Source organism: Drosophila eugracilis, unplaced genomic scaffold, assembly GCF_018153835.1.
Source record: "Drosophila eugracilis isolate 14026-0451.02 unplaced genomic scaffold, ASM1815383v1 contig_440, whole genome shotgun sequence".
Taxonomy (NCBI): domain Eukaryota; kingdom Metazoa; phylum Arthropoda; class Insecta; order Diptera; family Drosophilidae; genus Drosophila; species Drosophila eugracilis.
The window spans coordinates 968,442-989,865 of NW_024573306.1; the positions used below are offsets into that span (position 1 = coordinate 968,442).

The window sequence follows — 21,424 nt, forward strand, 5'->3', positions numbered from 1 at the left end:
CTTGTAGATGTATTAGTTCTGGTCATGTCGTGACTTGGCAAGGACAAGCAACGGAAATGTGAAAAATGAGCCAACAAAAGCGCGTCGGAAAGGCAGCGTGGCACTCTCTCATATATATGGTCGTGCACACAGTAAGCTCCGCATACGTGTATTTATAGCTGCTGGCATATAAAAGCCATAAGCTGCATTTGTGTTGGCCAACAGCTACGAAGCCTTTTGGCCGTGGCTAATGGTTGTGGTCCAAGAGCCGCTCTTTTAACATTCTCCACGCTCATAAGCAGGCCGAAAATGGCCGCGTTTTTATTTGCCATTAATAAACCCAAGAACGGGAAGCAGGCTAAGTAGTGAAAAAGGTGATGGTACCCTGTAAATAGTCAGGAAAAATTAAAGGATAAAGAAAAAAGTATAAAATACTCCTTTAAAATGAGGGTAGTTAATAATTAATGAATATATTTTTAAATTTTGTCAGAAAAAAGAAGTACTTTTTATACTGAAAATTGGAAATTTATGGAAAATCACTTTATCAAACTTTTTTTTAAAGTCTTTTATGAAATTAAATTAATAGCAAAATCAAAAAAAAGACGGCTTCTAATGAAAAAAATTGATTAATTAGAATGCCTCATGGCGTGTATAAAAAAGTAATTGATTTAAATAGAATTTAATGACCTTAAACAGCTAATAAATAAAGTTTAAATAAAGTCATTACTGTTAATTAAGTCCATGATGGTTAGGGTTATTTACCGTTTAGGCTAATGCCTAATTAGTCCATTATTTCCATTGGAGAGTACAGGACATCTAAATAACGTACTGCCACCATGGAAACGCATACACGTAAAGAGGTAGAGCCCAGAGATTTGAACGGTAAAAGAGAGCTATCTTCTCATGCAGGAAATTGCGGTCTTTCGTCGCACAAATTAGCGGCATTAGTTTGGTCTGCCTGAGGTGTGGGACGTTCTGGGGTCTGTAGATTTGATGGCTATGGCCAAAAGCGCGCGGTGTTGTGGATGGGCATGGGACATCGGGAATGGCTATAATGACCAGGGAATGCGTTGACTCGTGCTGGAAACTGCCGCTTTGCTGTCGCTTTTCCCATCGCCGTTGGCATTTTCTCATTTTAATTGATTTAATCGGCTTTGGCGCATGTGTCGCGATCCCCAACCCTCCCTCTTTCTCCATTTTTTCCACACCTCCATCTTCCCCTTGCATCCATCACTTGCTGCTCATTAAAAATGCCTCATGTTGTGCTGCCCCTTTCTTTTTTCTCTTGCGCTTTTTTTTTGTTTGCCCCATTTCCGCTCTATTGACGTATAAACAATTTTTGCACATTAATTGAATCTCCCTGTTTGTGTGTGTATGTCTGTGTGTGCGTGCATGCGTGCCAGTGTGTGTGACATGCATAAGCCAAATTAATTGGAGCTTCATTTCGCACACTCACACACACATATATATACATATACCCACACACACACACAGACTCCAACAAATGACGAATTTTACGTCCTTTTACTGGCTGGGATTTCTTGCCTTCTATTTTCTTGTTTTTGTTTACTTGCAACAAAGGCAACGAGCGTCCTAATGAAGGTTTAATTAGCAAACACACACGCAGAGACACCCACACTCGCACACACTCTTAAATAGGGAAAGGGGAGAAAGTGGTGTATGGCAGCAGAAAGCAGAGTGGAGCCTCGAAATACCATTTCAATTATTTTATGTGCTGTGTGCCATCGACTAAGTCCAATTTTAATTAGTTTATTTGGTATATTTCGTAAGTGATTGATTGATTGATTAAATTAGTTGAAATACAATTAAATAAATGCTTTAGTTGGACAGGAACTGTAGGGAGTTATCAAGGATACAGCTTTGATAGGCAAGAGAGAGTATCATCATATATCCTCCCAAAACCGCAAACAACAAAAAATAGTTTAGAAGCCCAACAAAAATCCACAACCATAACAAAAACGAGAAACCAAAGCGTCTAACATTTTTAAGCCCTTTTTTTGGGTCCAGAGGACAAAAATTCCACCTGACATGCGACAGGCTCTAAGGGGTTACGGTGAAAATAAAGAAAAAACACAGTATATATGACAGGTAAAAAAGAGAGTGGTCTGGAAAAAATAACAACTGGCACAGATGCGGTTAATAATTGGCCAGGTGGGCAGCTTTCATACTTGTCGCTCAACTTACAGGCTTATACCCTTTAAGAACTTGCTGTTTTATTTTAAAGGCATTAATTTTCTGAATAAAAACACACACTTTTATTAGCATTTCCCTACTCATGCTCCAATTTTTCCCTTGAATTTTCCTCTTTCTAGGACCTACAATCGGAAATTGAAACCCATCGCGTGGTTTACGATCGTCTCGATGGAACAGGCCGCAAACTTTTGGGTTCGCTCACCTCACAAGAGGATGCGGTTATGCTGCAGCGTCGCCTCGATGAAATGAATCAACGTTGGAATAATTTAAAATCGAAAAGTATTGCAATCAGGTAAGTGCTTTTGACTTCTTGTTTTCCTATAGCCAACCTCGATTTCCTACTTTTTTTTTTATTTCCCTCCCTCTTCCCTCTTCCTGTTTCTGCTGAATTGTTTGTCCGGGTTGGGTTCGGGTGAAAAAAAGAACACATTTCTGTTGGTGGGTTTTGCTGTTTTTGTTGTCGGTCTGCCATGTTTATGTTCGTGGGTTCCAGGAGCAGGAGCAGCCCAGCCTGGTGCTGCTTGTGGCCAAAAGGATGCTTGAAAACCATCTGAATAGAATTAAAGAGTAGCTCCATGCAGTTTTTCGGCTTCAGTGTGTTTAAATGAGCGTGAAGCTGAGAGGGAGCTAGTAAATTGCCCAGGGAGTTGTTAAGCCGCCAGCAGGGCGTATGATGAATGAAGCCGAATCTAAGTCAAATTGCCTCGCCATGACCAAAAAGAATATAACAAAATTATCCTGCAACTGCTTTAAGTGTTAATTAAACCGCGTTAAGCTGTGCACAAAACGAGCAATGCAGCGACATTGTTTAACAAGTTGAAAACAAGCCATTCCCTCTGACGCTCCTGTCCGGGTTAAGCAACTTTGTGCTGATGAAAATGGGAAAACAAAGGCCGGAAAAGCGAGCAGTCAGAGTGGATATGAAAAGTGGAGGGGTTGTGGGAGCGACACTTTACGGCTGACAAAGCCGCGGGCCGAACAAAAATCAATATTAAAAACGAAACGCGTGAAAAGTGATGGAAAAGGCAAGTGAAGGACCGAACGAAGAGCGTTGTGCTCCATGGACACTGTGTCATTGATGAAATCGCGTGCAAACATACTGGCCCAGTATCCTTCGTCCTCCTGTCCATTTTTTTTTGTTTCGCTTTTTTTTTTTTGTGTTTGTAATTTCCCCATTTCATAAATAAAAGCTTGGCTCGAGCATACAAATATTGGACGCTTGTTGATATTGATGCTGCCGATGATGAAAGTCGTCGTCTTCCATGTTTACGGAAGCAGTGTGGGCAGGGCTTGGTTGCCTCCAAACTGGACCAAAATGAATAATGATGATGGTGGTGACACGCAAATATTCGATGAACGAGGAGACAGCCAGATCGCATAATGAATATAAATGGCAATTATCCAATGACCAGGCCAACATGGCGTATACGTGATGTTGCGCCCAAAACAGTAGGCAACGTTAATTTTCAATCGGTAACCGTAGGGAAGGAAAGTTTTTTGATATATTGTGGTTAGATTTGTTAATAAAAACCATTGCCACCATTAAATAATTTTCTCAATAGAATATGTTAAACGTATTTTAAGGCTTTTTAAAGTTATTTATTTTATTGTTATGTTTTTATAAGTAATGAAAATATATTACAGGGTATACCCCTATTCGAACTTCAACATATTCTTGATTAGCTTAGCTTAGCATGTCGCTCAAATGTTTTTCAATTAAAGGAAACGGGCAAGATGACGAATGACACCTTAAGAGTGGCCACTTTTCCTCTCCGCCCCCCTCCCAAATGTTGGCCCTCATTATTCTGACGTTCTGGCACTTTTCCGTGGGCCAAACTTAGGCCACTTCCTTTGTTGTTCGGCTTGTTTTCCGCCCCCAACGTCTGGACTCGTTGTTTGTGCTAAGGATTTGTTGGCTTATAAATTCCTGCGAAATATTTTGGACAGCACTTGAAAAGTTTCACCGTAGCCGGCATTTCTCAATCCCTCTTCGTCTCTTGGTCCTCTTTCTATTTGATTTTGGCCATTGTTCGCTGTTCGTTTGTATTAGCCGCGGCACTTTTTGGCTTTGGGTCATTTTATGTGCAAAGTTTCGTTGGCTCTTTGAACTGTGCAAACTTTTTGCGTGCGGCATCTCTACAGGTGTTCCGGATCTGGGTTTCCCCCCTTCACATTCTCGCTGATTGCCGTTTGGGATGTGCTTGTGGGGAAGAAGATTGATGAGCCCGTAACCTTTCCATAGATTCGTTTTCTCTTTAAGCTCGTTATAGCGGGTTAAAAAATGATTTAATCGATGTTTTTTTTTTATGACCAGATTGATAGAGAATTGATGGATATTTGGGAATGACTGTGATCAATCAATATGGTTATGAAAAGCGCTTAAATCGAACCCAAATCGAAGTATAAATCAAGATGCCTTGTTTATTGAATTTTATAATGGTGAAAAGTGTTTAGGTCATCGTTGTTTTAATAGTCATAGAAATCAATCAAATTTCAAATTGAAAAAGGCTTAAAGCCCTGAAAATGGTATTTTTATTTGTATTTTTAAGTGCCATTTCATATTTTCCTAGCATCACTCTAATAGAATTTCACCCATATCAATTTCCCGAGCAATTTGTCTGTCCCGCGTCAATAATTGTCTGAAACCCAGTCAGAAATGAAATCCAAAGTGAGAAGAACAACAAAGGGCGCTGAAATTTGAGGCAAAATCCCCAAGTTTTGTCCGTCTCAAGTTATTTCCTTTTATTATTTGCATGAGGAAAGCGAAAGTGGGCAGCAAGCAGCAAGGAAAACCTAAAAGGAAGAGGCGTTCCGCCGCCCAGACGAAGATGAGAGGTGCTGGAGCCAAGCCTTAATTATAAGCAAAAAACCAGAGCACATAAAATAATAAAAGAATGAAATGAGCACGCCAAAGGAATTCGCCAAAGATAAACACAGACAAAGGGACAGGGCCGGAAAATTTCAAACAGCAGAGAAACTGAGAATCGCGAGAAAACTAGAGAAAGAGGGGAGAAATGAGATGACAATGAGGGCTCTGACTATTGTTATTACCGGGTCGAGGGGCTAGAGATTTTTCAGATTTTTCCCTGTGTTATTATTATTTTTTCTCTTTTTTTTGTTGGCTCCCCTCGGCAGCTCACAATGGTCCAAAATATGCCAGGACGAAATAAAATGTGAATAAAATGTCAAGGCATCTCACAATTACAGCGACAGCTAAAAATTTAGCATAGACCAGTCGTCTCATTTCTGTGTGTGCGTTTGTGGGTCTGGTCGGGGGTCTGGGCCCTCGGCTTTCGGCCAAATGCCAAAACAGGACACTTTAATAGACCTCACTTAAGGAGGAAATTTGTGGGCACAGAAGGAGCAGAAGGACAAGGGGGGAATGGGGATCAGGACGAGAAGTGCCGGAAGGCGGGCGGAAACTCAAGGAAATAGACAAATTGTCGCTGACATTTTGTGGGTGCAATCAGCACAGATGCTTCCTCGTCTGCTCTAAAGTGCAAATTAAATTTAATATTATTATAGCACTTTCTCGTGGGCACTGAGAGAAATAATCTTCTTGGTGGAATAGCTTTTACAGATTTTAAATTTAAATTAGATTTTTGTGTTGCTTTTTATAGTTCAAAAAGATTTGGTTTTATGATTAGAATATTTTAAAATGTTTACGAGGCAATATAACTTTTTGTAAAATGAGATTTATTTCTTTTAGTTTTTTGCATGAAGTAGTAAAAATATATATTATGGCTGGTTAAGGTAAATGTTTCTTTTGAGGAAATGACTTTTTAAGGCAGTTTTTATAGTTGGCAATACTTTATTACGACCTTTTTCCCGTTTTTAAAATAAACTAAAAATTTGACAGCCTATCTTAACCATTTTAAGTTTACCATACAGAGGGTCATGAGTTGCAGTTACTTAGCTTTCTTATACATCTATTTTCCCAATGTACACTCTTAGTTTAGCTACTTAGTTTATGAAGCATCCTAACAAGCTTTTATCCTTATTTCCCCGCAGGAATCGCCTGGAGTCCAATTCGGAGCACTGGAACGCCCTGCTCCTGTCGCTCCGCGAACTGACCGAGTGGGTTATCCGCAAGGACACCGAACTAAGCACTTTGGGCCTGGGTCCCGTTCGAGGTGATGCCGCTAGTCTGCAGAAACAATTGGTAAGACCTGGCCATGGGTCCCAAGACCTTTTTCTCATTTTCCACTTTTTTTCCCTTTATCAACGACCCAATTTTATAGTACTTTTTCTCTTATATTTTGTGCTGGGAACTCCCCCGGGGCTGCACCTCAATTTGTTTGTCCGCTTGGCCAACTAATTGTGTGGAAGTTTTGGCCTGCGTAGTGGTCTCTTGACCCGTTTTCAGGTCCTGGGTTTAATGATGCCGAAAGTGACTTGGCTGGCTGCCACTTTGCATTTTTAGTCCCATAATTTTCTGGTTACTAATTAAATAATAACCGGCAGATACTTAAAGTATACTTAAACCATGTATTATTTCAGCATACAAGCAAATGCCAAATGATCCTGGAATGGAAATTTGAAATGGGATAACAGTCTAGCTCTGCAACATTGCAATAATTTAGCAATAAACACAATTATATTTTGAGTTTGTTGAAGCGCAATGAACATTTGTATACAGCCTAAATCCATTCAGCTGCAGCCAACCATTGCTCTTGATTTGTTTTCAAATAATAATGGCATTGCATAGATAAATCATAGAGAGGTCCTTCTATAATTTTAAACTATTTGACTGGAAATTATATAACTATAAATCGAAAAAGGTTTTTTTTAATAACTAAAAGACAGTTCTCAGCTTTTAGCGTTGGGTATCTAATCTAAAAGATGAACAAATTTTCCATTTTCCTGGTAAAGAGTACATAAATTTCTGCAAGTTTATGTTAGAGCCCCATATCAATGTATTTAATGGCCTGCAATCGTAACCCGCTTTTAGTTGGGATTTTCGGCTAAATAGCCACAGGACCTCCTTTCGAGTGGATTCAACTTGACCGAATTGCGTATTCGACCTCGCCCACAATTGGTCTTTGGAATTCTTAAATAATTGTTAAATGATGCTTGTTATGTCAAAAACATGGACACACTCGCACATTTCTATACAGGCACACACTCACACTCACACATCCTTCCCCATATGGGGGCAAAATCACTTAAGAACCTGCCTGAAAAGGGAAGAAAAGTGGAAGGCCACTCTTTCTCTGCGAATGGGGAATCACTGTCTAACACAGCATGAGGCACTTGAATTTCACTTGCCCCCACTTAGAACCCCAGCTCCCAAGGAATAAGAAATCGGAGTAGCAGCTGGGAAAAAAATGAGTCAACTTTCACCCCGCAGAGAGAGAAAGGAAAGGAATACTTCTGAAGAAGAAGTAGAAGGGGCCAACAGCAGGGGGGGCAGTGCATAAATCTATTGCCTGCCACTAAGTTACGGTCTGCCGAACATTTACATTTCGGCTTGAAGATTTTATTTGCCAGCGGACGGAAGGATTTTCAGCCAAAGGCCACAAAACTCCGGACCCGGCCATCTTTCCGTCCGTAGTTTTATATTGTTGCATTTTGTTATTCCCCAACTAAATGCATTAAACACGAGAATTTATTGCCCCGAGCTGCAGAGAATGCCGTTCCCTTGATAGTTTATGGGCCTTGACCACTTCAGCTATATATTTTTCTTTTTCCATAGGGCCTGCAAATATTCCCGAAAAACCTAAATAAACTTTGATATATATATATATGTAGGTTTGGTTTGGCGGAGTTTCATTCATTCGTGTATTGCATTCATTGCAGGACGATCATAAAGCCTTTCGACGCCAATTGGAGGATAAGCGGCCAATTGTCGAGAGCAATTTAACGAGCGGTCGTCAGTACATCGCCAACGAAGCAGCCGTCTCGGATACCAGCGATACAGAGGGTAAGTTTTATGACCCCTACCGACCACCATCGACATACTAAAAAGTCACCCACTAAACTGCCCATTAAGGGGACCACAAAAAGGTTTTCCATGAATCTCGTCAAGTGCTCTGGTGGCACAAAACTGAAATTGGATTTGTTAGGGTCGGTCAAGGAGAATGATGATCTATAAAACTGCACCAGGAATAATAGACAATCTCACAGTAATGGGATAGTTATGGGGTTCGTTGACACGTTCTTCAAAAGGGGTTTGTTTATTGGATTGTGAAGATCAAGATATGATATGATGAACTCAAAAACTGCCATAAATAGTTGGTTTAGTTTAAGTGGTCTTTAAAACATTCCACACACATATTGCACTTTAATGTTTTCACATATCAAATCATTGTTTATAATTCATGAATTAGTAGTGCTGCTGTTTTATAAAGAACTTGAACATCCTAAAAAGCTTGTCGATATATTAAACAATTTCCCAAAAATCTACCATAAAATGAATATTCCAGCAATCGTTTTTCATATAAAGTAAATGAAGCAAAATCCTTTATCCTTCTTTAATGCCACTCCCCAATCCTGGCCACATTCCCCAGAGCCCTACACAATTGATTGAACTTTCTGTCGAATATCTCTCACGAATCAACGAAAAACTAACATGTAAGAATTTGCTTTAACTATTTTACAAAAGCTTAGGGAGCTCAAAAACCACACTCACACGCATACAAAACGAAGGATAGTACTTTGGGACGTGAGCGCCTAAAAGTAGACAACTGTTGTTGGGCAACCGGAGAATTGCCAATTGATTTTGCACCACCGCACGTGCCCCTTCCTCTCTCACCCCACTGAAACCCCGTGATCAGGCTTTAGTTCGTAGTAGTTTCTGTTTTTTTTTTTTTTAGACTGTAGTTAACAATTTAGCAAATGACTGTGTGGGTTTAGCTCGGTGGTGGCAGAGGTTAGAGCCCGGCTGGGGATTTGTTTTTCGATTTTTTTGTGGCATCAGAGGGCGGAGGAGGGTGATGGCACATTGGGAAGGCGTCAACGATAATTGCGACCAGAGCAATTAGAGCGATTAGTACGCTATTAGTGCCAGCCATCAGCTGTGGGAGAGATTTGGCCGTGTCCCCATCTTTTTTGGCCTTTGATTTTAGCCATTCTGATGTTTATTTTGTGTGGCCAACCAGTCGAATTTTGTGAGTGCTCCAAAATAAACGTGGCAAATGAATTTTAATGCTTATTGCAATTGAAAACTAAACAGCTAAACTTGAAAGTATAAAACTAAAATCCAGCTGATATTTGTTTGTTGTTTGTTTCTGGAATTATTTTGGATTAAAAATATTTAATTAGTTTAATTATTATATGATTTCAATTTCAGCTAATTCTAGATTAAATACATCAATTTCACAATTGTTATTTTAGTTCACTATAAAATCTTATTTTAATATTTCACCAAAACTCAACTGTTTTTTTTAAATATCAATAGAAAGTTCCTTCTATTAGGCAAAATTGAAAACGAAAAGTTTCGCTGTGAAGAGGCAGTGAAGCGAGCAAAAAGCAGAAAACATCCAAAGCGATAAACTCAATCTTTAAATTGAATTTGAATATTACAACGAAACTTCGATGGGGATGGGATGGAAGGGCGATGGGGAAAATGTACGAGTATTCAACTCTCGATATTTGCTTAGCATCACATTACCAGCTGTCCAACCAACCTCTCCTTTGGCCATAAAAGTTACTCGCTGTCTCCGTCCGTGCATTAAATTAAATTCGGATTTAGCCAACTTTGAGTTCGCCTTGTTGCCTTACTTTTTTGTGTGTGACTGTGTTGGCCTAGCTATAAAGCAGCTGGAGCAGCAGGAGCTGGAGCAGCAGCTGCCACTCGACTGTCAGTCAGCCAGTTGGTCTTCGTCCGTCCGTCCGTCCGTGGGTCTCCTATTGCATTTCCCTTCGCCACAAGAGCGCGTCAGTTTGTCTTTCAAATTTCCTGACACTTTTCCTTTTCGATTTTCCCTCTGCCTCTGACTGACTGGGCTTTGGCTTTCATCTTTCATTGTTGTGGAAGGAAATGGCTAAAGTTGAGAGCTGCTCTACTGGTTTTTGCGGTCTCCTCAATAGCTAATCGATGGCTTAAACACCATTGATATTCGGTATTGAATTTATCTCGGAAACTTTGGCTTTAACTTTTGCTGTCATACTGGCTAATTGATTCCCCTGCCGAATCAAATTTGAGTTTCCCTTTGGTCTTCACTTGGCAAAGAGCTTTACCCAAGAGCTTACCTGTCCGAGAGATTATTTTATTGCAAATTTAATCACCCACAGTCCACGGCTGCAATCAGCATAATCAAAGATGCCATGGAACTTGGCTCGAACACAATCATCGACATTAAGAGCCATAATATCATCTCTAATTCATAAACTCCCGTACGTGCCAGCAGGATCTTTGGGATGGAAAACAGGGGAATACTTCTCAATTTAATGGCAGCGCAATTGTCTTTTCAGTTTTTTTTCTCCCCGGGCAGAACTTTGTCTTTGCCATTGACTTGATTTTCATAAATTTACCAACGAACGTTTCCTTATCATAATCTTCTTACCCTTGTTCTTTATAGCCAACCATGATTCCGACTCGCGTTACATGTCCGCCGAGGAGCAGAGCCGTGAGCTAACACGCAGCATCCGACGGGAGGTGGGAAAACTTTCCGAGCAGTGGAACAATCTAATCGATAGATCTGACAATTGGAAGCATCGCCTGGATGAGTACATGACGGTAAGTCGAGACTTTCGCAACTTTTGCCTCTCATTTTCTCTGTGACATTTTCATAATTTGAGTGCGTCTTATGGAAATTTTCCTCAAACTCGAACTTGAGCGTAATTTTGCTTTCTTTTTTCTACAACTGCTCGTTAGGTGTTCTTTTATTGTAAATTGGAAATTTAAGGGAAAAATCGAATTTAGTTTGTTTTTCGAGATAAAAAATAAAGCCTAACTACTGGTTTGAACTCTGAATTTATCTCGAATTTTCCGCTGTGAAAATACTTTATTCAATTACATTTCGTATGGTCTACAAAAAAAAGTTTACTTCACAGTCCAGCATACTTTGTTTTTTGTTACATACTACGAGTATATATATACATTTTTTTGGGCTAATAAATGCAAGTGTGTTTTTTATGACGCCTGTCGTTTGGGGTTTTAGTCTGTCAGAGGACAACAACGATAACAACAACAACATAATATATTCCACCGCAAGGGCATGAATGTGTTGAAAGGGGGTTAGAATGGGAGGGGGGAGAAGGAGGCAATTTCTGATGTCTGCCGCTGCTGGCGTCGTTACTCATACGCACCGTAAATTTGATGCAACAATGTTTGATCGCATAAAAATGTCACACAGACTGTGCAAACAATGGCTACAACATGGGGCACACCAATCCCCATTTCGGAGCAAAAACAACTCGTTGAGGGGGGGAGGCACAAAATGTATAAAATATCAAAGCGCATAAAGTGCACATATTGTATGCGATACTCGTCTGTTTTTTGTTTTGTTTTTTGTTTTTGTGACTATGTTTTTGTAGGTGGCATACTCTCTCAACGGCCAGCCAAGCGAAAATCAATGCGACCGAGTGAACGAGCATTGAGAAAACAATATCGGGCAAAACAAAGCGCAACCAAATGGCAATAGTCATAAAAATCAAGGAATCCTGGGCTCGAAACAGCAGGAGAAAAAGCAGGAAAAGGGCATCAATAAGGAAAGAAACACTTGGTGGTATACCTTTGATAGTCAGTACTAAAGTTTGGTGACTTCAACTAAGAATTGAGCAATTCCATGTGAGGTTTTCAATTAATAGTTTACCCTGTTTAACTTTTAAACATAAAATAATATAATACAGCTTAAAAAGCATTTACCAAATGCATTCCCTCAGCGATCCCTAATCAAAAATATATCATTAGTTGAATCAAATCAGTAAACAAAGCCTAAAACTTTCTTAGTTTATCCAACTTTCTATTCTAAATCCGGCTTAGAAATTTCAAATTTTGTTTACTTGTTTTTCCATAGACAAATTTTACATTTGGGAGCAGTTTCATATTTTATTGGGTCAAACTTTATGGTGAACAATTTTATGTTTGCCCTTTTTGTAGACAGATCTAATCAAAACAAAATGTTGACCCAATTTATGGTTCAATATGCCAAAGCTGCCAATATTTATATAGAAATTTTATGGTGTCTGCGGCCACGTTATGAAAACCAGTTAAATAAAACAAATTTTGCAAATGTTTGCCTAGCCGCGTTAGTTTTCCACTTTAACGAAAATAGTTTAAACGGATTTTAATAACGAGTTTACCATTGCCGCCGCTATATCTCTTTTTCAAATGATCCTTGATAAATTCGTTTTGGTTAACTGGTTTTCGGACCAGTCAACTCCCATTCAACCAATCGAATCAGCAAACGGAAATCGCTGTGAAAATAATCTCTCAATGGCACTCGACACCCCGAAAAATGCAGACTCCTCGAAAGTGCTCAACATTTAATATTTTTTTTTCGGCTGACATAAAATTTACCTGAAAATCAGCTGAAAAAAACTCGGACTACCTACCTGTAAAAGTTGGTAAACTATTTTAGGCGTTACCTTTTCCCCCACTTACACGAAAATGTATTTTTAATTTTTTATGCTCCATGGCCAAACGGAAAATACTGATAGGAAAAACTTGAACAAAATTAAAAATGTGAAAAACTAAAAGGGGGTGTAAGGCATTAAAAAGGCAAAAGCAAAAAAAAAACGGAAAAATTAAAATAGAAATGAAAGAAGAAAGTTTTGCCAGCAAGAAAAAGTCGGAAAGTTGGTACGCTGGGAATATATATAAAAAAAGTTTAAATAAATGCAACTTAAAACAATTACAAGGATGCTGAAACGGGACAGAATAAAGGTGCGGGGATGGGATCTACAAACTTTGCAAGCGTTTTATGAAAGCCTGGCTGGGCCACGTTAAATGAAGTCGCCAAATAGCTGAGGCAAAGTTTAGCCAGACTAGTAACTGAATCCCCACCCCCTTCTAAGCCACAGCATAGTGGCCAACGTGGTTAATTGACCACAGGAGGAAATTTTCTATTAATTGAATAAAAAGTTTCTCTGTGGAAATTTCATTTGCATAGCAGGAAGGAGAAGGAACGTATTTTTTTGCCCGACATTGCATTTTTCTGCAAATTACGTATACGCCGCAATGTACGTGGTTATCAAAAGAAGAAGAAGCTTGCATGGAATACTCTTTTATTCGGAAAAGTATCATAACTATTTTGGTTATAGGTTCTAATATTCTAATTTGAGAAATACGGAATTCTTTTTCAGAAGTACAATTTAGTAATTACGTACTTCTTTTTGTTTTTTCCAACTAAAAAAGATCTTAGTTACTTGACGGCTATGACAGTTTAGTTCACAAACTCTGTTAAAGAAATTAAAGTGCAAAACTGCAAATGAGACGGTAAATGGTGGCAGCAGCATAGGATTATGGAAACCCAAAGTTCGACGTAATCCTTCAGCAAGGATTTGCAATCAGGCATTCAACCTTAATGAAGTTTGATTGGCGCTGGCTTTGGTAAACCTCAATGCAATGCCCGGCAAGGGTCTTCAATCAAACTGGGAGGCATCTCTTTCACCGCCCCATTTCGTTGGCCACCCGAATGATGCATGGCGCCCATCAACATCAATGTCACGGCGAAATTCCTTGGCAATCACCCACAAACTCAATCAGATGTGGAATGTCCGCCCTCCTGCCATGCTAATGAAAAGGGTTGGTCAGAGGAGACAAAGCCACAGAACTACTTCTGGCTCATTTGGCAAATAATGCGAGACTCTGAATTTTATGGAGTTAGCTCGACAAGAGCAGGAGAATGGGTCTCCAGCTAAATGCGTGAATGTGAATCCCCATGCGGAACACGCTCCAGAGAATCCAATCGAAACGAATCGAATCGGAGAACCGTCCACTTAAAATGGGTAAAATTGTGGAATTGGCAGTCCGTAGTGGCATGCTGAATGGACGCTAAAAAGCAATTGCTTAACGCTTTGAAATATGTTTCATTGATTCCCCGGAAAACTGTTGGAAAAAATAGCACAAAATGTTGAAAGGGCAGTCAGCTATGGCCATAATTTAACCACATGTGGTCGATATTGAAGCAAAGGACACACACATGGAGGCAACTCATTTAACCCCTTATGACCACTCGGACCCAGCTGGTACTCCTCCTTGGTCGTTGTCCTCAGCTTCCTCTCAGTTCCTCTCTGGCTGCTTAACCACTTCAAGTAAAAGCTGCTGAAAAATGTCCTTGCTGTAGCTAAAAGTTTTCGTTGCAGTTTGTGCTTGTGTTTGGGTTTGGTTTATTATGCAGGCCAGGACATACAATGAAATCAATTTAGTTAGCTCACACTCCTCATCTCCTTTCAGTTTGGCACAAAATAGTTTAATAAATCACTCATACGCAGTGTGTGTGATGCATGTGCATGTGTGTTTGTATGTTGTTCTTGTTGTGTCTGCATGGCCAGTGATTTATGTGCACACTTTACGAACTAGTAGCCTCGGTTGACACCAGGAGAAATATTATCTATGGAAATTTTGATTTACCAACAGAGATTACCGGACAAGTAACTAACAAAAGCTAATAAAACAATTTTGTGAATTTCGTAAATATTGTGCTCATGCAACCTTGTGCTTAGCCAAGACCTGAACCCTTTGAAGTTAAAACTTAATTTAAGTCACTGGCCTAGAAGTATGCAATATAAAATTCAACATGGTAGAAAAATAAATGGCAATTCGAAAGTGGGAATATATAATTGATTTTTCACAAAAAAAATAGTAATTAAACATAAAAAATCCTTCTATCAATCATTACAATTGTTTAATGGCTTCCTGAAATCCGTTTTAAGTGTGATTCAAAATGAGATTAAATCCATTTAAATATGTGCTCTCAGCATTTACACAAAATAGTTATCCAAACAAAGGACTTTCTCCATAATATAAAGCCTCATTTCGTGCCATTAAATCCTTTAACAACGAATAAATACATACAAAACAAGAAATGCTACAAGGAGACAGCAGCTGAGGACCGTGAAAAAAATGAGGGAGAATTTTCCACGTCAAATATAGAAAAATATATCATTTCTCGTCAACCGCCTGGGAAATCAATTGATTGTCACGCTAAAATGCTTTGGCCATGCGGCTTTCTACTCTTAGTTTATTTTTATTGCTCTGTCTGGCTGAGAATCCTTTGGCCAAACCCCTTTGCCACGCCCCCAAGCACGATGTAATAACCGCATATTGCATTGCCTGCCCCCAGCCCTGACTGACTTTTTGCGGCATTTCCTGTTTGTTTTTTGCCTCTATTTTTTTTTGCGCTTTTGTTGTTTGCGCAAACTGCACAAATATGCCACGAAATGTAACCAATGTATAATTGTCAAACGTGTTGTGCTTTATATTGCCACAGACACACACACACAGTGCCTTCTATTTGGAACGTGGCTCACCATGTGGCCAATTCATTTGGCCTGTCAATATTTCTGCCCCGATCCTGCTCCTGCGCCATTTTGTGTGCGGTAGTCAACTTTTTCCAATTTCACCCTGTTGACCCTTCTAGTAGGGTCGAGGATTTTCATTTCATAAATATTTGCCTTTTATTGTATGTTTTTTCTTCTGGTTGCTCTGACTGCCGTTCCGGGGGTAAAAGCAAACATTTCGTAAATATTTGCCAGCGGGGGTTCACAATATGGCATGAAATAGTTCTCTAATTGGCGTTGCTTTCCAATTAATTGAAGCGAGGCAAGGGGATCGAAGGTGGAAAAACATGGATACTAATAAAATACTTGCCATATTTTTATGGTAATAATTCTGTTTTCACACTCTGAAATTAAATGGTAAAATAAGAAGAGGAGCAAAGGGAATCATATTCATAAATACGATTTTTTGATATTTTTATATAAAATTTAAATATAAAATAAAATCAAAAGGAAATTTTTCTGTAAACGCAATTTAAAAAAATTTCCTATCCTTTGACAGTTATTTTATATCTTTGAATAAAATCCAGCATTGAATTTTAGTAACTGTTGTAAGAGAGTAAATGTAATTGAATAAATTATTTAATTAGGAAAAATAATACATTTTGCAAACAGAGGTAAAATACAGCAAATAAAACTAGTAAGTCAAATTGGCAAACAGCAACTGAATTTTAAAATCCAACAATTATCGAATTTATCTATAAAATAAAATCAACAAACTGACTTTAATAAATATGTAAATGTTTAGCTTGGAAGTTTGCCATATTTTGGGCTGTCTTTTGTAAGCTCTTCCAATTAGTTTGTGTTATCGGAAGTCTCTTCAAGAATTTCTTCCGTCCATTCATCAACATTAATAAATGCCACAAACAAGACTGAAAAATCCAAGCCAGCACACGAAATAGACAGAGGAAATATGCAAAGACCTCAGAAAACAATTAGAAGCCAAGGGACAGAGAAAGAGAATTTAATTTCAATTTCCAAATTCAGGAAATCCGAATGCAAGGCAAACTGAAAGATTTCCCAAATGCATTTTCGGCTTCTGAATTTTTGTTGGTTTTTTCGTTTTGGTTTTTGCCTTGGCAGACGACAAATCGCCTTGCCAAAGATAAATATTCACACGAGGGCAGAGATGGAGGAAATACTGCCCTACAAGGTGGCAGACTGGAAAAGAAAATTATGCGCTCGAAAATAGATTTTCCGGCTGCACTCCGCAGACAGAGAAAGACAAACGAACTAATGCCATTGCTTTCCGTCGCGTCTGCAGTTCATAAATTTCATTTCCACATTCCTTTTCCCCGCCTTTTAAAGCAAATGTAGGCTTAAGACAATCCCACAAAAAAAATAAGAAAAATACTCTTATGAGTCGTAGGCATTTTTCACACTTTGTCACGTGTGAGCGGCCAAACGGGAAAATTATTTGCCAATTTTGCATTTCTCTTTTTCCTTTTTTTGGTAAAACAAAAAATATAAAAAGGAAGCACATTTTCGTCGTCTGTCTTTGTTTATGAGATTCGTTTGGCAGAGAAAAAATAAAGAGTTGACAGACTTTGAGGGAAATCGGAGTAAGAAGGGAACTGAAAGTGATATTTTGGGATTGTTTGGCTTCTATTCATTAGGCGAGGCAATAGGGAAATTATTTCCTAAGATTTTTGTAAAATAAGAGGTGATTTTGCAAATACATTTTCTTAACGTTTTTTCATATGTAGAACGGCAAGTTTTCTAAACAAGATACATTTCTTCCAAAAGTAACTGCTCTTCATTAACCCCGAAAAAAAGCTGTATCCCTTTTAATAAACTCTTTTAACCCACACCCGCAATCATATTCATTGTGAGTCACAAAAATCATTCATTCAAAAACGAGACTCATGAGAAACAAAAATCGCACAAAAAATGCGTGTAAATTATCATATAAAAAAGCCATAAAAACAAACAAATAAAACCAAAACAAAACAAAACGATGAAAACCCCAAAAAATGCGGGAAGATAAAGGGCGACAAAAAACAGGCCATTCAAATGCATTTATAAATTGTATCGAAATAAGCCCGAAACTCGGGCAATAAATAAGCCAAAAGGAGGGGCAAAAAGTATCTGGCAGATTGAAAAATTATAACAACACTCGTGAGTGGCACTCAATTGGGGCCACTCGAAGCATGACAACCACTTAATGAGTTAACCAAATGAGTGAATTTCAAGAGCTGAGCGGAGTGGCGAACGGCAGCATAAAGGCATAAACAATGCATAAACAAAATACTCGAAAATGTGAGCAACAAGTTCTTGCCTAGGGAGAGAGAGAGAACAAGTTTCATTATTTTTTTGGAAGTGTGAGTTTTTGAGTGGTTTCTTTTTTTTTGAGTGTTTTCCGAGTGTGTTTTTTCGAGTGCAGCGACGCTCCGCTCTCCACAGCTCGCCGGCTTTGTTGTTGGGTCAGTTTTCGAAGCGGCGGCGCGTAAGTTGGTTGCGTTTTTTGTCGCGATCGCGATCTGCCGGTAAAAATAATACAACAACAAAAAATTTAAATCAAATTCCTAACTCAAGGATTTTTTTAAAAAAATATAATAACCTCCCAAGAAAAAGTGTTTAAAGTGCGAAAAATATATCACCTTCTCAACTACAATTGTAAACCAACGCCGCGAAAAGCAGAAAAAATTGCTGAAATAAATTGTTTTGGTGTTATTTCATACTTCACAAATTCTTTTTTATTATACCGTTCTGTAGCAAAACAAACGAAAGTAACAAGAGTAATAAGGTCGAATTTATAATAATCATTTTATGTCAACGTTGGCCACAAGACGACGACATGGAAAAAACACCAAAAAGTATAATATAACACCAGAACTTTGTGTATTTGTGTTCTGTGAGATAAATGAAACAAAAATACTTTGTAACAGTCACGTTTAAAAGTTGTGCGCACTTTTCACCAACTCTTGTGCTAGCGCGTGTTCAATACACCATTATTTTCACCGCCGTTCTTAATTCACAAAAATAATACAAGAAAAATTCACATTCAAACTGAACTGAGAAATTTGTAGTAATTTCGGTTTTCTCTCTCGAGGCGATGGGAACAAGTGGTTAAATGAAAAAAATATGACAACGGCGTTAAGAAAAATTTATGCTAGTTCAGCTTTTGGCGAGTGGAAATTACAAAATGGCAAACGCAATGGAAATGTATTTATAAGAATTGTTAACGGGAAAAGTGCTCATCTCACACTCTCTTCGACTCTGGCTTTATTACATGTTTTTATGGGCATAGTGCACAGGGAGAAAATAGTGGCAGGTTATTGGCAGCAAAAATGCGAATTTGAGATTACAAAATTAGTTTTATTATTTCAGAATATATTATTAATTAAGTTGGTTAGTTTGGACAAGTAGTTACAAATGCTGAAATGGCTTAAAAATGTAAAACATTTCTTTATCTTTTATTCTCTTTATAATAACTAAGAAAATGTGAGAGCTGTATATCCATATCTTTCTACCTGTACCACATCTTCAGTGTCACCTGTTGGATACTCCATTTACCAGCCAATTCCCTGAAGTATAACATTCTGTCAAATATTTGTTTAGCGACTGTGGATGGTGCCATTGACTTGTCCATTTAATTGCCTGCCACAGAATCACAAGATAAGCTCTGCTCTTTGCAAATTCCTTTACAGCCAAGTTAAATCTCATTTGCATCTCGGAGAGCCAAAAGTCCCGAGGTGTGTGTATGTTTCATATCCCACGCTGAACTGTCGAAAAAGGAGGTCTCCTTCAACCAAGGGGAAGGCAACATATTCCGAGGAATATCAAGGGGAAATCCTCTTTTCCAAGGTCGTTTATTATTATTTACTTTGCATTTTATTGAATTTCGTTGTTGTGGCTGCGAGGAGCATAAGTAGATTTAGTCGTTGGGCTCAGTTTATTTGTTAAAGTTGTCGCTTTATTTGAATGAATCACCCTTAGTGTGTAAATCTCGTTCTCCAGTATGATATCCTTGGAGGTGGCTCACTTTATCATTGTCATCATTCCGAGTGTTATGTGTAGCCTTGTTACTCCAACGCCTGTTGTTTTTGCATATACGAGATATATGCATATATCTTGGCATCTCAACTGGATTTACATTGTGTGGCAGCAACTTTGCGTTTGAGTTTTTTCTTGTTTTTTAGCTGGATATCATCTTTGTTCCTTCGGTTTAGTTTTTTTTCCACAAAGTGTCAGTGTCAGTTGGTTAATTAGAGCGCATATGACTCAAATCGCTGGCGCCATCTGCCTGGCCACTCGATTTTTCTCGCCTCTGTTAAACTTTCTAAAACTCCATCAATATCGTTAATTTATTTGCTCGGACTGCCTGCTGTGGCCCCAATTCTCGCCGATTTCCGTTTCTTAACCCCTGCCAAATACATATTGTCTTTTATCCCCCCGATCTTTGTGATGATGTCAGCCTGAAGTTGAGACACATATTCCATTAATTTTAGAGTTTCTGTTCATTTGCAATTCTTTTTAATCTAACACGCCTGTTTAATTCGTTCTCTAAGTGATCAAATTTCTTGTTTTATTTTTCCAGCCGCAATCTGTATCGGTTGTATCGGAAATTCTAATTTCCAACACGCTCAAAGTATGTTTTCTTTTCTTTTGTTTTTCTCATACTCGTACCCCGTCTGTCTGTCGTTTGCATTCCTGTTTTTTTTTTATTAACCCATAAGCACTGAACAACAACAAGTGTGGTGGAACAGCCCCATCCCCCTTCAAATACCAAAAAGGAAAACCAATCTCACCCAATAACAATAATATTCATTTGGCACAAGAGCAATTTCCATTTCCATTTGCATTCCGGTTACAAGTAGAACACCATCAATGTGACACATTTATCTAACATAACAGATAACTCTGGGTACTTTAAGGGTCTTAAGGGCTAGATCCATATCTCCCATGTGATATGGTCTTTTCTTTATTTTTTTATTGAAGCTGTTGACAAGCATTTATAATTATTGCCTCTCCGACGGCCAATAAAACAGCGGGAAAACAGCTTGTGTGGATTTTGAACTCGAACTTTGAGAGGGGGTACACGGATGACCCAGTTGATTTGTCTGTCCGTCAGATAAGAAAGCTCTGTAAATTGTCTCTAATTCATCTGCTTTCCTCCCCAGTAATAAGTCTCAATTGAAAGCCGAAATTGTTAGTCACAAAATATATTTTGATTTTCCTCGTTTTAATTTAGTCCCCCCGGAGCAATGACCAATTAAGGAATTGTTATACAGCTGTCAGCTGGATGAATTCGAGGCAAAACACAATCGGTTTTTGGGAGGAATCTAGTTCAACCTATTGACACTGACAATCCATCCAAAACGATTCGACCTTGGGCATTGTTTAATAACCAACGAATTGGGGAGGGACCCAGTTCCCACACAAAGATCGCCTTTCAGTTGCATTCATTTAAATATTTTACTGTCTGGTTTCGGGTTCTGATGAGGCGGCGCTTTTCCCGATCCCAAGACACGTCTCCCCTTTCGCGAATTTCATTTAAATTTCTCGAATTCACTTATTCATATGCATATATATATATACCTATATATGTATATAGATAGTATTTACCCTCAGCGGCCTGCGAAATTCGCGATTGCTGCTGTTGTTTGCCATGTGCTCGACATTTTCGTACATTTCACGTACTAAACGCCATTTAAACGTCATATTTAAATAGTATGCATGTGCATATGTAAAAGCCTGTAAACAAACACCAGCCACTGAGATCGGATACCCTCATCATTCTCATCATGTGCTTCTGTTTTTATTGCGTTCCATTTTGGATCTG

The 21,424-nt window shown here is 38.7% G+C and overlaps 1 protein-coding gene across 1 annotated transcript in view; it reads left to right on the forward strand.

Annotated features, from left to right (window-relative positions):
- LOC108117087 (dystrophin, isoforms A/C/F/G/H) overlaps nt 1-21,424 on the forward strand; it is a 143,230-nt gene that overhangs the window by 98,715 nt on the left and 23,091 nt on the right. Inside the window, 4 exon segments of the mRNA XM_017229266.2 lie at nt 2,313-2,485; nt 6,205-6,355; nt 7,993-8,116; nt 10,716-10,873. Coding sequence (XP_017084755.2) covers nt 2,313-2,485; nt 6,205-6,355; nt 7,993-8,116; nt 10,716-10,873 — 606 coding nt within the window.